This window comes from Garra rufa, chromosome 18, assembly GCF_049309525.1.
Source record: "Garra rufa chromosome 18, GarRuf1.0, whole genome shotgun sequence".
Classification (NCBI taxonomy): Eukaryota; Metazoa; Chordata; class Actinopteri; order Cypriniformes; family Cyprinidae; genus Garra; species Garra rufa.
Genome location: NC_133378.1, coordinates 40,379,856 through 40,394,476, shown reverse-complemented (window position 1 = coordinate 40,394,476; position 14,621 = coordinate 40,379,856). Strand labels below are relative to the sequence as shown.

General features: G+C 32.8%; 1 protein-coding gene across 4 annotated transcripts in view; it reads right to left on the bottom strand.

Moving 5' to 3' along the window:
* Window positions 1-14,621, bottom strand: part of LOC141290727 (AP-1 complex subunit sigma-2) — a 54,600-nt gene that overhangs the window by 15,533 nt on the left and 24,446 nt on the right. The window contains exons 6-7 of one of the 4 annotated variants that reach the window (XM_073822818.1): window positions 4,923-5,000; window positions 462-1,418 (exon numbers count right to left, since the gene is read on the bottom strand). In XM_073822818.1, coding sequence (XP_073678919.1) covers window positions 4,948-5,000 — 53 coding nt within the window. In that variant the 3' untranslated portion in view covers window positions 462-1,418; window positions 4,923-4,947. Of the gene's footprint in view, window positions 1-461; window positions 1,419-4,922; window positions 5,001-13,201; window positions 13,294-14,621 lie in introns of those variants that run through there. The other 3 variants (XM_073822820.1, XM_073822819.1, XM_073822821.1) reach the window with 3 other exon arrangements.

The window sequence follows — 14,621 nt, the reverse complement described above, 5'->3', positions numbered from 1 at the left end:
GGACTCCTCCTCTGTTTAGTATCTTTATCATCCAATCCTTCATCTGTGGATGTGAAATAGTCTGACATCACCAAGATTGAGCAGATTGAGATGAGTAAGATCGTTTAAGTGAGCAGCTACAGTAATTCTGACTGCGTTGTTGTGCTCTGCCATGTCACGATATTAAAAATAAATAAATAAATAAATAAATAAAGTTTGTGTGCCATAGTTTACACAGGATTGCCGGAAAATGTACAGTACATTGATATGCCTTTATTATATGTTTCATGGTTTATTTTGATAGGTTAACTGTTTTTGCGGTGTTCAGAGAAAGCACCTCCACAGTGCGTTCTTAACATTTCGCATGCTGCAATAAATCACAATTTTTCTGCACTAAACAAGTGAATTTTGCCAAGTTTCAATTTTCAGAGATGACAGATAAGATGTTATAGAATAATTGAATGAAAACCTAATTTTGAAAACGTCCCAGCGCGACACCGACAGGTTTTCCCAGATTGCATCACATTTATGCAAACTTTATTTTTAACATTTATTTAAATTGTCTAAAGTTTCAATAAACTCCTCTATTTCTAAATATTAGAAATTTCTGATTATAATAAACATGAGTATTATTTCACGTCTTAGGTGCACATTTTACACATTTTAATATTTGATCTAATGCAATAACATTCATACATTTCACATGTGATTTAAGTGTCTAAGTACTTTGAGGTCACTGCAGATCTGTGTGTGTGTGCAAATTGAAAACAAATGCTAATTTCCTGTAACTATCTACTAAATAAATCGAGACAGAAACAAAATCTTAAGTTGCCATGATGTGCACATACAAGTTCATTTATAAAATGACTACATTTACCATCCGCCAAACCACGAGTAAACGTGTACTATTCATAACATATGCAACACTTTAGCAATGAAAATAATTTCCTTAAAACATCCTAAAATTGACTTAAAACAATATTAATTAACTCGAGAATTGAAACTGCACAAAACGACCTGCTTTCAGACACTCATTTGTAACTGATTTTGTTGCATAACATAAGATATGATTTTTGCTTTGGAACAAAGGCTGATAGTCTACTTTTATCTTCCCAACCTGGATCTCTACAGCTTGAATTAATTATTCAGTGAATTTGCAATGTGTCTTAAAGTGAAGAACAGATCCTTCCTCAAGCTACATGAATGTGTGTCGCCTAAACAAGATACAAGAATAACAATAATTCAGCACAGCACACACACGGTCAAACACAAACAACACACTATTTCAATCGGACAGTGTGCAGGTGAAACTGGGTCCAAGATGCAGCTCTGTGATTGGACGGTTCTGGAGGCAGAGGCGGGGCCAGCAGGCATGCAGAGGGAGGGGCTCAGCATGCAGCCAATCAGTACACGGGCACGTTAAAGTACTCATGTCGGGGCTGAAGAAGAAACACACAAACACTCAGATAATGGTGCAGGCAAACAACTGTGAGATGCAGACGGACAGACGTGTGCAGGACGACATGCAAAACGACACAGGTGCTTCAACAAACCATCGACAGGCCATATAAACTCAACACACACAAGCTCTAATGTTCTGAGTGCGTTTGCTGTACATGCACAGCATTTCACAGCGATTACATATTCATATTTTTACTAGATAAGATCACTAATTACACTACTACTCAATTTGTTCTTATTTCTAAGAAATGACTAATTAATGTTAAAAACAATGACAGTAGGGACTTTTATAATGTTACAGAAGATTCTTATTTCAAATAAATAAACAAATAAATCTATTCATCAAAGAATCCTGAAAAATCACATGTATGATTGTTTCCACAAAAATATTGGGCAGCACAACTGTTTTTAATATTGATAATAATCTGAAATGTTTCTTGAGAAGCAAATGAGCATATAAGAATGATTTCTTAAGGATCATCATGTGACACTGAAGACTGGAGTAATGATGTTAAAAATTAAATTTTCAAGTATTATTTTAAACCATAAAAATATTTCACAATTTTACTGTATTTCTGACCAAACAAATGCATTTCTATGATGGCGGTTTAGTGGCATGGTTAAAAAAAAAAAAAAATAAAATAAAAAAAAATTTTTCAATAAATATCAATAGAAAGCTTATTTATTGAGCATATTTCATATATATATATATATATATATATATATATATATATATATATATATATATATATATATATATATATAAATAAAATTATGAGAATAAAGTGAAAATGTTTTGATATTAAAGTATAAGTGTTTTAAGAATAGTCAAAATGTCTCGAGGATAAAGTCTAAATGTTTCCAGAATGAAGTCGAAGTGTTTTCGAGAATAAAGTTGAAATTTTGAGAATAAAATCGAAATTTCGAAAATAAAATCTAAATGCTTCAAAAATAAAGTCAGAAAGTTTCGAGAATAAAGTCGAAATGTTGTGAATAAAGTTTAAATTTTTCGAGAATAAAATCAAAATGCTGAAATGTTTGGAGAATAAAGTCAAGATTTCGAGAATAAAGTCAAAATTTTGACTTTATTCTTCAAACATTATTCTCTAAACATTTCAATCTCAAAGTTGAAATGTTTGGAGAATAAAGTAGAAATTTCAAGAACAAAATCTAAATGCTTCAAGAATAAAGTAGAAAAGTTTTGAGAATAAAGTTGAAATTATGTGAATTAAAGCTTAGCAGTTAAATTTATTTTGAGAGTATAGCCTGTGCAAGCAAAAGGCCTGGATTGGGAGCAACAGGACTTTGTTCTTCAAACAGTTTTACTTCATTGTTGAAACACTTTGACTTTATTCTTGTAATTTCGAATTTATTCTCATAATTTTGGATTTATTTTCGAAACATTTCGACTTTATTCTTGAGAAGCAAATGAGCATATAAGAATGATTTCTTAAGGATCATGTGACACTGAAGCCTGGAGTATTGATGTTAAAAATTTAATTTTAAAGTATATTCACATTATTTTAAAAAATTAAAATATTTCACAATTTTTACTGTATTTCTGACCAAATAAATGCATTTCTATGACGGTGGTTTAGTGCCATGGTAAAAAAATGAAATTATGAGAATAAAGTGAAAATGTTTTGAGATTAAAGTATAAGTGTTTTAAGAATAGTCAAAATGTCTCGAGAATAAAGTCTAAATGTTTCAGAATGAAGTCGAAATATTTTGAGAATAAAGTTGAAATGTTTTGAGAATAAAGTCGAAGTGTTTTCGAGAATAAAGTCGAAAATTCGAAAATAAAATCTTCAAAAATAAAGTCGAAATGTTATGAATAAAGTTTACATTTTTTTCCAGAATAAAATCAAGATGTTAAGAATCAAGTTGAAATGTTTGGGGAATAAAGTCAAGATTTAGAGAATAAAGTAAAAAATTTCAACTTTATTCTCAAAATGTCGACTTTATTCTTCAAACATTATTCTCTAAACATTTCAATCTCGAAGTTGAAATGTTTGGAGAATAAAGTTGAAATTATGTTAATTAAATCCTAGCAGTTAGAGTTATTTTGAGAGTATAACCTCAAATGCAAAATGGCCTGGATTGGGAGCAACAGGACTTTGCTCTTGAAACATTTTTACCTTATTATTGAAATATCTTCGACTTTATTCTTGTAATTTCGACTTTATTCTCATAAGTTTTACTTTATTCTCATAAAAAATTAGACTTTACTGTCGAAACATTCCGACTTTACTGTCGAAACATTCCGACTTTACTGTCGAAACATTCCGACTTTGTCGAAACATTCCGACTTTGTCGAAACATTCCGACTTTGTCGAAACATTCCGACTTTGTCGAAACATTCCGACTTTACTGTCGAAACATTCCGACTTTACTGTCGAAACATTCCGACTTTACTGTCGAAACATTCCGACTTTACTGTCGAAACATTCCGACTTTACTGTCGAAACATTCCGACTTTGTCGAAACATTCCGACTTTACTGTCGAAACATTCCGACTTTGTCGAAACATTCCGACTTTACTGTCGAAACATTCCGACTTTGTCGAAACATTCCGACTTTACTGTCGAAACATTCCGACTTTGTCGAAACATTCCGACTTTACTGTCGAAACATTCCGACTTTACTGTCGAAACATTCCGACTTTACTGTCGAAACATTCCGACTTTACTGTCGAAACATTCCGACTTTACTGTCGAAACATTCCGACTTTACTGTCGAAACATTCCGACTTTACTGTCGAAACATTCCGACTTTACTGTCGAAACATTCCGACTTTACTGTCGAAACATTCCGACTTTACTGTCGAAACATTCCGACTTTGTCGAAACATTCCGACTTTATTGTCAAAACATTCCGACTTTACTGTCGAAACAATCGTAATTTTGTGTTTATTCTTGAAACACTTAGACTTTTTCCTCAAAACACTTTGACTTTATTCTCGAAACAAAGTTTGTTTCGAGACCCACAAGGCGACACGAGGTACTAGAATGTTCTAGAAACATTTTCACTTTATTCTCGAAACACTTGTAATTTCGACTTTATTCTCATAATATTGACTTTATTGTCAAAATATTTTAACTTTATTCTCGTAAATTGAACTTAATGCTCGAAACACTTCAACTTAATTCTCAAAATATTATGACTTTAATATTGTAATTTTAGATTTTATTTTTTAACATGGCACTAAAACGCAGTCGTACATTTCATACATTTATAAGAGACTTTTTATGGTGGTTTTAGTACTGTGTTGGTCCTGAGGCAAAACCAGTTGTAAACCACTGCGGTAAAGCAACCGACAGGATGGGGATCAACAATATAAACCATAGGAGCAGGAGGACCACAACGACACACAAAAACACAAGACAGGGCAGAATTACAAACCCATCACACAAACACTTATTACATCTACATTAAACTGACCATCTAGTGGCATTTCTGTACTAACAACATGAAACCCAGACCTGAATCGTGTCGACCTGAACCGCTTTAACTCTGGAAGAGTCCAGAGGACTCGGGCGACATGTTCGGACTCAAAACACCTGCAGGACATTTACAAACACACAAAACGGCAGCATCATGACACTAGCATTGGCTTTCCCACAGCTAATAGTCTATGGTTCGATCTAGAGACACTGCAGAGCAGATCCGTCTCACAGCTGCATCTACAGCGGCTCCCGCAGGTTTCTCATCAAAGACTGATTTAGACGAACTTCAGTGCCTTGTCTGTCCTCTGTAATTAAGCCGAATCAGCCGGCTTTGAGCTCTGAATCCGTGTGGAATTTCTTCTGCTCTTTCAGGAATGTTCCGGAATGACTTTCCCGGGTCGAGCTCTCATTAGACTGAACGAGGGATTGTGTGCTTTCAATTAAAAACCTCTCAGCAAACACAGGGAGGCGTTTCAGGCGGCAGGGCGTCTGTTTGAGGTTTAAGACCTAAGCCTGAAATCAGCTATTATTAATTTTTTAAGCTATGCAATATTAAACTGAAATAGAGAAAGTAAAGAACGGTAATAAGATTATTAAAAGTAAGTTATGAAATCAGTCTGTGTGAAAACCACAAAAGCATGTAGAGGTCACATAATACATGGAACCCAAAGGGAAGAACTTTTGAAAATATCAGAAATCAAAACCAAAAAAGAAGAGAAAAGAAAGCCTATTTTAAGGTCTATTAGTATAGTATAGTAGTAGTGCTACAGCATGTCTCCATTTTAATATACCATACAACACGACATACATTCAGTCACAAAAGTACATTATTTGCATGTCTACAGCCCTGCCAGTAAATAACGTTATGTTATTCGCTAATACTGTCAAAAACACGCAAGGATTACATATAAACACAGTTGGTTATGTCTAAAAGTAAGTGAAACAGTTGAGAGAAAAACAGATGCGCGCCCTGTATATTAGATGCAGGCAGCTCTTAAAGTGACAGAACTAAACATGCTGCCGATTGTCGTTAAAGGGACAGTTCACCCAAAAATGACTCACATGTTGACCCAAACCTTTCCTTGTGCTAAACACAAAAGAAGATATTTTGAAGAATGTGGATAACAGAAGCTGGTTCCCACTCACTTTGATAGTAGGAACAAAATTAATCAAATGCTATGGAAGTAACTGGAGACCAGCAACTATTTGAAGTTTACTGTTTAAAGGGGTCATGGGATGCAAAACTAACTTTTCCATGTTGTTTGAACATTAATGTGTGTTGATAGTTTGTGTACACAACCACCCTATAATGATAAAAATCCATCCAGTGGTGTTTTTTAATCTTTAAAAGTAATATCCCCTTTTTAAAATCAGGTCATTCTCAGCTTCTTGTCGTTGTGACGAAACACAGTTGATTGACATGAGCGTCTTACCTTAGCCCCGCCCTCACCGAGCTGAAACAGTCCGAATACGATCACCATTGTGTGACTCAGGTGCAGAGGAAGACTCCGACTGAGCGATTGAGGTGTTCTGTTTAGGGATGCACCGGTTGACCGGCCCTAAATCGAAACGGTTTTCGTTTTTATCCCGGCCGGTTTTTTCCGGAAGTGTGCACGCAGGCCGCGGCATTCGATTCATTCAGAAACATGTCACTTGTGTGGAGGTTTTTCGAAGTCTGTGAGCAGGACGTGAAGATTGCAATCTGCAATGTCTGCAAAGGACAGGTCAATCGCGGAGGGACAACAGCAAAGACATTCGGCACCACAAACTTGATCCGACATTTGAAAGTTCACCATCCAAAAGAACACGATGAGTACCAAAAATCTGTTAATGACGCAAAGCAGGCAAAGCCATCATCTCTCAGTCAACCATCGGTACAATCTCTCTTTCTAAAAAAACAGAGTTACAGCCGAGATAGTCCAAAAGCCCAAGCAATTACAAAAAAGGTAAAGGAATTTATTGTACAGGATGATCAGCCGTTCTCTGTTGTAGAAGACCAAGGTTTTCGCAGTTTAATGGAGCACATGGATCCGCGATACACACTGCCCAGCAGACGATACTTTTCGGATGTGGCTCTACCCGAAATGTACAATGCTGTGTCATCCCAAGTTCACCGTTTACTTGACGCTGACGTCAAATTCATTAGTTTTACCACTGATATATGGAGCGCTGATGTGAGCCCAATATCTATGCTGAGTCTGACGGGCCAGTATATTGATGCTGATTTCAAACTACATAAGGTTCTCTTACATGCACAAGAATTCTCTGGTTCACATACAGCATCTGCACTTGCGACGACTTTTGACGAAATGCTTAAAAACTGGAACATTTCCAAAAACAAAGTGCACGTAGTTCTACGTGATAATGCCGCAAACATGTCTAAAGCAATGCAGGATGCTCACTTACCTAGCCTGCCTTGTATGGCCCACACGCTACAATTGGCCGTAAATGAAGGTTTGCTGTCACAGCGCAGTGTGACTGACATAGTGGCGACTGGAAGAAAAATTGTCGGCCACTTCAAACATTCGCCGCTCGCATACTCCCGGCTTCAGAATGTGCAGGCACAGCTTGGCCAGCCGAAGAAAAGGCTACAACAAGATGTACCTACTCGCTGGAATAGCACATATTATATGCTGTCGAGTCTCATGGAGCAAAAGCATGCTTTAGGGGCATATGCTGCAGACTTTGAATTACCTGTAACCCTTACTTCGTACCAATGGGGTTTAATCGAGAATATATTGACTCTTCTTGCACCATTTGAGGATCTAACAAAAGAGATAAGCTCTTCCACCGCGACTGCAGCAGATGTATTTCCCTCAATTGTTGCACTGAAACGTCTCTTGGGAAAAAGCGATGAAACGGACCGTGGGGTTAAAACTTTTAAATCCACACTTTTGGAAGCAGTTGAGAAAAGATTCAGCGACATCGAACTGGAACCCTTGTACTGTCTGGCTACGATCCTTGATCCAAGGTAATGACAACAACAAAATTAATAATAAAAAAAAAAATAGAGAGGCTTTCTAGATATTTACAGAATATTATACATATATTGTTTTGTTTGTTTTTATATGAAAAGGTACAAGGATCGATATTTCTCCAGCACAGTCAAACCGCAAGTACGAGAAATGCTTCAAAATGTGTTAAAAAGAGAAACAGAACGGACGGAAGAGACGAGATCTGCTACAATGAATGAAGAGCGCACAGAGGGGCCAGCGGAAAAGATACCACGCGGAGCAAGTGCATTGTTGGCGATGCACGATGAAATAATGGAAGAAAATTCCGAAGTGATTAAGGTTACGGGCAGCCCTACGGCACTTGAAATGCAGACCTATCTGTCTGAAGCACAGATACCAAGAAGCGACCAGCCGTTGTTGTACTGGTGCACAAATAAGAGCCGCTTTCCTGTCCTCGCTGAAGTTGCGCGAGCGTACCTGTCTGCGCCCTGCACAAGCGTGGACAGCGAACGTTTGTTCAGCTCAGCTTCTCACGTCATTGATGAAAAAAGAAACAGACTCACTTGTGACAAAGCTGAGATGCTTCTTTTTGTAAAAAAAAACAAGCATCTAATTTTGAAAAGCCAAAAATAAAAGTCTGTTCTGTTAAGAATTATTATTTTATATTATTTTACATTAAAATGCCTGTTGGCTTACTGTTTTACTTTACTAAAAGCACACATTTTATTTATTAAACTGTATTTAATTTAATATGTTTTTTTTTTTTTTTTAATTTCAGATGTCAGATGCTATTGTTTCAAAAGCCAAAGCCAGTTTGGCCTGTTAAATACTAAATAAACATGTTGTTTACTTGCATAACTTCTTGTTTTTGAAAAAAATCGGAAATCGGTATCGGAATCGGCCAGCTTGCTTGTAAAAAATCGGTATCGGAATCGGCCATGAAAAATCATGATCGGTGCATCCCTAGTTCTGTTGTTGGATGTAATAATGAACATAGCAGTAGTCATTTACTCCCGACATCTGAGCCACTGAAGAGGCAGAGGAAAATGTTACTTTCGCTTTTAAAAGGAAAGCGCCGATCCCGATCTACATATGCGTCTATGTTCGTGTGAATCATTCGTGATGCAGCTTCACCCACAGCAGAAGTGAGTATAAGGGTTTTTTATGCATCTTTGCAAATGGCCTTTCTTAATAATGTGCTTGTTGGCAAGTTTCGCAGATAAACACAGCTAAATGCAGCTCAAGTAAACATTACAGCTTGTAATCCAACAGCAGAGAGGGGCGGGGCGAGCAGAGCTCATTTGCATTTAAAGGGCCCATGCGATAAAATTAGCTGATATTTTGCAGAGCTGATTTTGACAAGGTAAAAAGCTGTTTTTTTACAGTAATATTGAGAATTTTTAACCAAAGTATATTACAGACTTTTCATTAAGACCTTAAAGAATCATAATGACTTGTGGAAAATGGGCATCTGATGACCCCTTTAAAAAATGACAACAGAATTGTAATTTTTGGGTGATGGTAGGCTAATAAAACACACACACACACACACACACACACACACACACACACACACACACACAAATCACTCACTGCACTTGACTGAACAACTTTTATACAGTTGTTTAATAAGTCAATGTATAATTTATGTATATAGTGTTTTACTTTTATATTTGTTAAATCAATTTCTTAAATGCTACTGATAAATGCACCTAATGTACCTGACAATTAAAGCACTGTTTGTTTTATTTGTATATTATGTGCATTTGTAACTTGTAACCTATCTTTGTTCTTATTTTTTTAATAACAAAGATTAAATAATGACAATTTTTTTTTTTTTTATCTTCACCCACTTTGGCCTAAACATCTGCTATTCTTTTCGTGTATATTTTGTTACCAAGTAAGGTTTTGGTTTTAAAATAGAGAAATTAGTTTGGCTGTACTGCTCAGACAACTTGCAAAATAGTAAAACCAACATGACAAAGAATCGTGATAAGATCGTGATATTTTTGCCATATCGCCCACCCCTAGTCATATCTGTGATTGGTTTATTTGTTATAAAGTAAAAAAAGTGTAGTGAAATCTGCTGTTGAAAGGTTACATGAGATTCTTAACTGCATAAAAAGTGAGTACGATGTGTAAATTCAACAAAGACTTAAACAAAAGCATCAGCAAAAGGCAGAGAGAGACACAGAGATAAAAAGCAAACCCCTCGCCGCATAATGCGATTTATTCTGATGCAGTGGGATATTTATGCAGCAGCGAAGCCCCAAAATGAAAAGGAAGGCACTCGCGTCTCATCCTCAGCTCACACACGCACACAAATAATCACATCCCTCCCGCTCCTGCGCTGAAAGAGCGATGCACGGCTCAATGCAGGCATGAAAATGCAGTTAAAACATCAGTAGTCATCCAGTGCTGGTTAGTTCTCATCGAGCATCATGTCAGAGGTCGACACACATATCAAAAGCGTCTGATTGTGGAGACGGGGTGCGTGTCTTTAAATGCAACACATCTGCATTACATTCATGTATTCGTAGTTCAGTCGTTGTCATTAGGATGCAAACCAGTAACTGAAGGCGTGACAGAAATGACTATTACTGGCCCTTTAAAACTGATGCTGCAACCTGCTTTGCAGAATTTTTGTTTGATACAGGACGCCAGATTAGGATTCACTTTTATTTTGATGCAAAAGCCACAGTTTTTCAATACATGGATTAGTAGTGACCAGATTACTAGTGCACTATGGCAAACTCTGCAGTTCACACTGTATACTATTTTATATAATACAATACACAATGACAAACCAGATTATGTTGCATGCATGCTCACTATTTAATTGCTAAATAGTGCAATTAATCCATGATAATTATAATAAATTAAAAAAAAATTATATTTTATTTAATTTTATTTTTATTTAGAATATAATAAATAAAAGTAACAAATATTTCAAAAATAACAGAGCAGCAAAATGATTAGTCGTGATTCAAAATAACATATATCAAGGAAAAATAAGTTTGATGATTTATATGTAAAATATTTATATTTATATATATATATATATATAGTATAAATTAAATACAAGTGTTTACATACAAATACATACAAATAGTTTTTAAAATACATACATGTGTGCATTTATATATGCATAATAAATATACACAGAACACAGTACTGTAATATACAGTATTATATTTAGATTTAGATTTTTTTTTTTTACAATTTAATTTAGATTATAATTTAATTTAATTGCTGAATGTCACTGCAGTCCAGTTTATTTTTCATATTATTCATGTACAGTATGCCAAATTACAATTCACTTTCAATTTCAATTCTATTTTTTTTTTATTAATTAATTGTTTTTTTTTTTTTTGCAATGTTTTGTTAACTATTCACCTGGAAAAGCATTTTTTTGAGAAAAAAGACAATAAAGTTACAATAAATATTAAAAATAAACATAAAAAAATCTTACATTTTATATTGAAAATTTAATTTATATTATTTTATATTATTTGTATTACAATTTAATTTAACATTATTTAATTTATATTATAATTTAATGTAATTGCTGAATGTCACTGATAAATAAATGCAAACTAATAACTGCAATCCAAATGATTTTATATATTATTTATATACATTTTAATTAATTAACTGATTTTTGTTTTTTGTTGTTTTTTTGTTTGTTTTTTGCAGTGTTTTGTTAACTATTCACCTGGAAAATAAATAAAATAAATAAATAATAATAAAAAAAAATAAAAGTACAACAAATATTTTAAAATAAACATTCTAACATTTTATTTTTAATTTAACTTTAATTTAATGATATATTATAATTATGTCTATAATATTTGCTAAATAAATGTAAACCAATAACTGCAATCCAATTTATTATTCATACATAGTATGGCAAATTACAATTCACTTTCAATTATTTATTATAAACAATTCAATAATGTATTTCCTAATTCTACATTTTTTTTTGTTTGTTATTTATTTATTTATTTATTTAAAATAAATTTGCAGTGTTTTGTTAACTATTCACCTGGAAAATACATTTTTTTAGATAAAAAGACAATAAATAAATAAAGGTACAATAAATATTAAATTAAACATTAAAAAATTCTAACATTTTATACTGAAATTTAATTTAATTATAATTATTTTATATTATTTGTATTATAATTTAATTTAATGTAATTGCTGAATGTCACTGATGAATAAATGCAAACTAATAACTGCAATCCAAATTTTTTTATATATTATTCATATACATTTTAATTAATCAATTGATTTTTTTTGTTAACTATCCACCTGGAAAAGCAATTTTTAGAAAAAAATAAAATAAAAATAAAAGTACAACAAACATTACAAAATTCTAACATTTTATATTGAAATTTAATTTAATGATTAATTATGTCTATATTATTTGTATTATAATTGTATGTAATTTACATTGTAATTTAATTTAATTGCTGAATATCATTGCTAAGTAAATGCAAACCAATAACTGCAATCCAGTTTATTATTCATACATATTATGCCAAATTACAATTCATTTTCAATTATTTATATTAAACAATTCAATAATGTACTTCCTAATTCTACATTTTTTTTGGTTTGTTATTTATTTATTTACAATAAATTTGCAGTGTTTTGTTAACTATCCACCTGGAAAAGCCATTTTTTTAATAAACAAACAAATATTTAAAAATTAACATTAAAATCTCTAACATTATTTTTTTGTGCGTTATAATTTTTGTGTTATAATTTAATTTAATATAATTTAATTTAAATTACAATTTAATTGCTAAATGTCACTGATAAATAAATGCAAACCAATAACTGAAATCCAATTTATTATTACAGTATGCCAAATTAGAAATCACTTTCAATTATATGAATTAGTTGAAAATGGATTACTAGAGTACTAATTATTGCAAACTGTGAATTACTTAATTATAAAATAATTAATTTTAATAATTTGCAGTAATAAATAAATACATTTTTAATGCTACATTGAAAAAATAAATCACTTAGAAATTGCTAGCAAATCTACGTTGAAATAATATGTGTAATTTACAACTTTAACCTAAATGTTGAAACTTAATTGTATATAAAGACAGTTTTATTTCTTGATCCCAATACTGGCGTACTGTCTTAATACAAACTCAAAAGTAGGCTACATACTTTCACATACTTATAGTCTGTGAACTAGGATGCAGCCTGAATCTTGTGACCAGGTCAAAGGTCAAGAGTTAAGAAGTTTAAACGCTTCCCCCTCACATCACCACGTCTCCTCCAATCAGAGCGAGCGAGAGCTTCGTCATGCCCAATCAGAATTCAGCTCAAGCAAATCACACCATTTACCAATAGGCTGACAGGGTGGGCGGGACTCCGCTCCCTTATAAGATCTCCTCATTGGCCAAACCGCCCCAGTCTTCAGTCTGGCTCTACGGACAGAAACACCAGCCAATCAAACAGCCCCATTCTACCAAATGACGCCAAATCAGTTTCACAGGAGGCCAGGATTAAGATTGTGAATTGAATGAGAATGTAGTTATGAAGAAGACCAAAAACCACGTTACCTCTCAGACTGAAGGTAAATGTGGTGCTTCGGAAACAGACTCCAGTTGGATAAACAGCTTAGACTAAGCAGTGCAAGTCTGTAATCTCATTTTTTCTTGGTCAAAACAACATAAGATGATTTGGTTGGACTAGTTAAGACACACGTAATGGTTGCACAGGAAATAAGCATATCAACACTGAGGGATGAAATCAAATTTTATATTTTATCCATTTTTATTCAGTTTTAATCCTTTTCTACTAAACAGGTATCGGTTTATGTTGAGCCTACAAGATACTAATATATTTTATATTAATATTTAAATTTTTGTTGTTGTATTTCAGTTTTCTATTTAAGTTTTAGGATCAATTTTATTATTGTAAATATTATTTTTTTAGATTTTGTGTTAAAATGTGACATACATAATGAAATGTGAATATGCATTATATATTTATTTATCTATCATTTTCAATTTAAGTTAAAGTTTGTAGTATTTAGAAATTGTGTTATTTGTAATTTTAATTATTTTTAACGTCTATATAGTTTATATTTAATTGTATTTCAGTTTTAGTTATTTTATTAAATCAAATGAAAATGAGAAATGTAGCTGAAATTACATGTTTTGAATATTTTATTTCAGTTTATTTAGAAAAAGAAAAAAATATATATACACACATATATATATGCGTGCCCCTGGAGCACAAAACCAGTCTTAAGTCGCTGGGGTATATTTGTAGCAATAGCCAAAAATACATGGTATGGGTCAAAATTATTGATTTTTCTTTTATGCCAAAAATCATTAGGAAATTAAGTAATGATCATGTTCCATGAAGATTTTTTGTAAAATTCCTACTATAAATATATCAAAATGCATGCATTGTTAAGAACTTAATTTGGAGAACTTTAAAGGTGATTTTCTCAGTATTTAGATTTTTTTGCACCCTCAGATTCCAGATTTTCAAATAGATGTATCTCGGCCAAATATTGTCCTATCCTAACAAACCATACATCAATAGAAAGCTTATTTATTGAGCATATTTCATATATATATATATATATATATATACACACATACATACACATACATATATATATATATATATATATATATATATAAGGATTAAAATAATTAAAGGATTTTAATGTTTTTTCATCTAGATAATGTCATGTGGTGCGACCATGATTTATATTAAAATGAATAAGTCTCCTTAACAT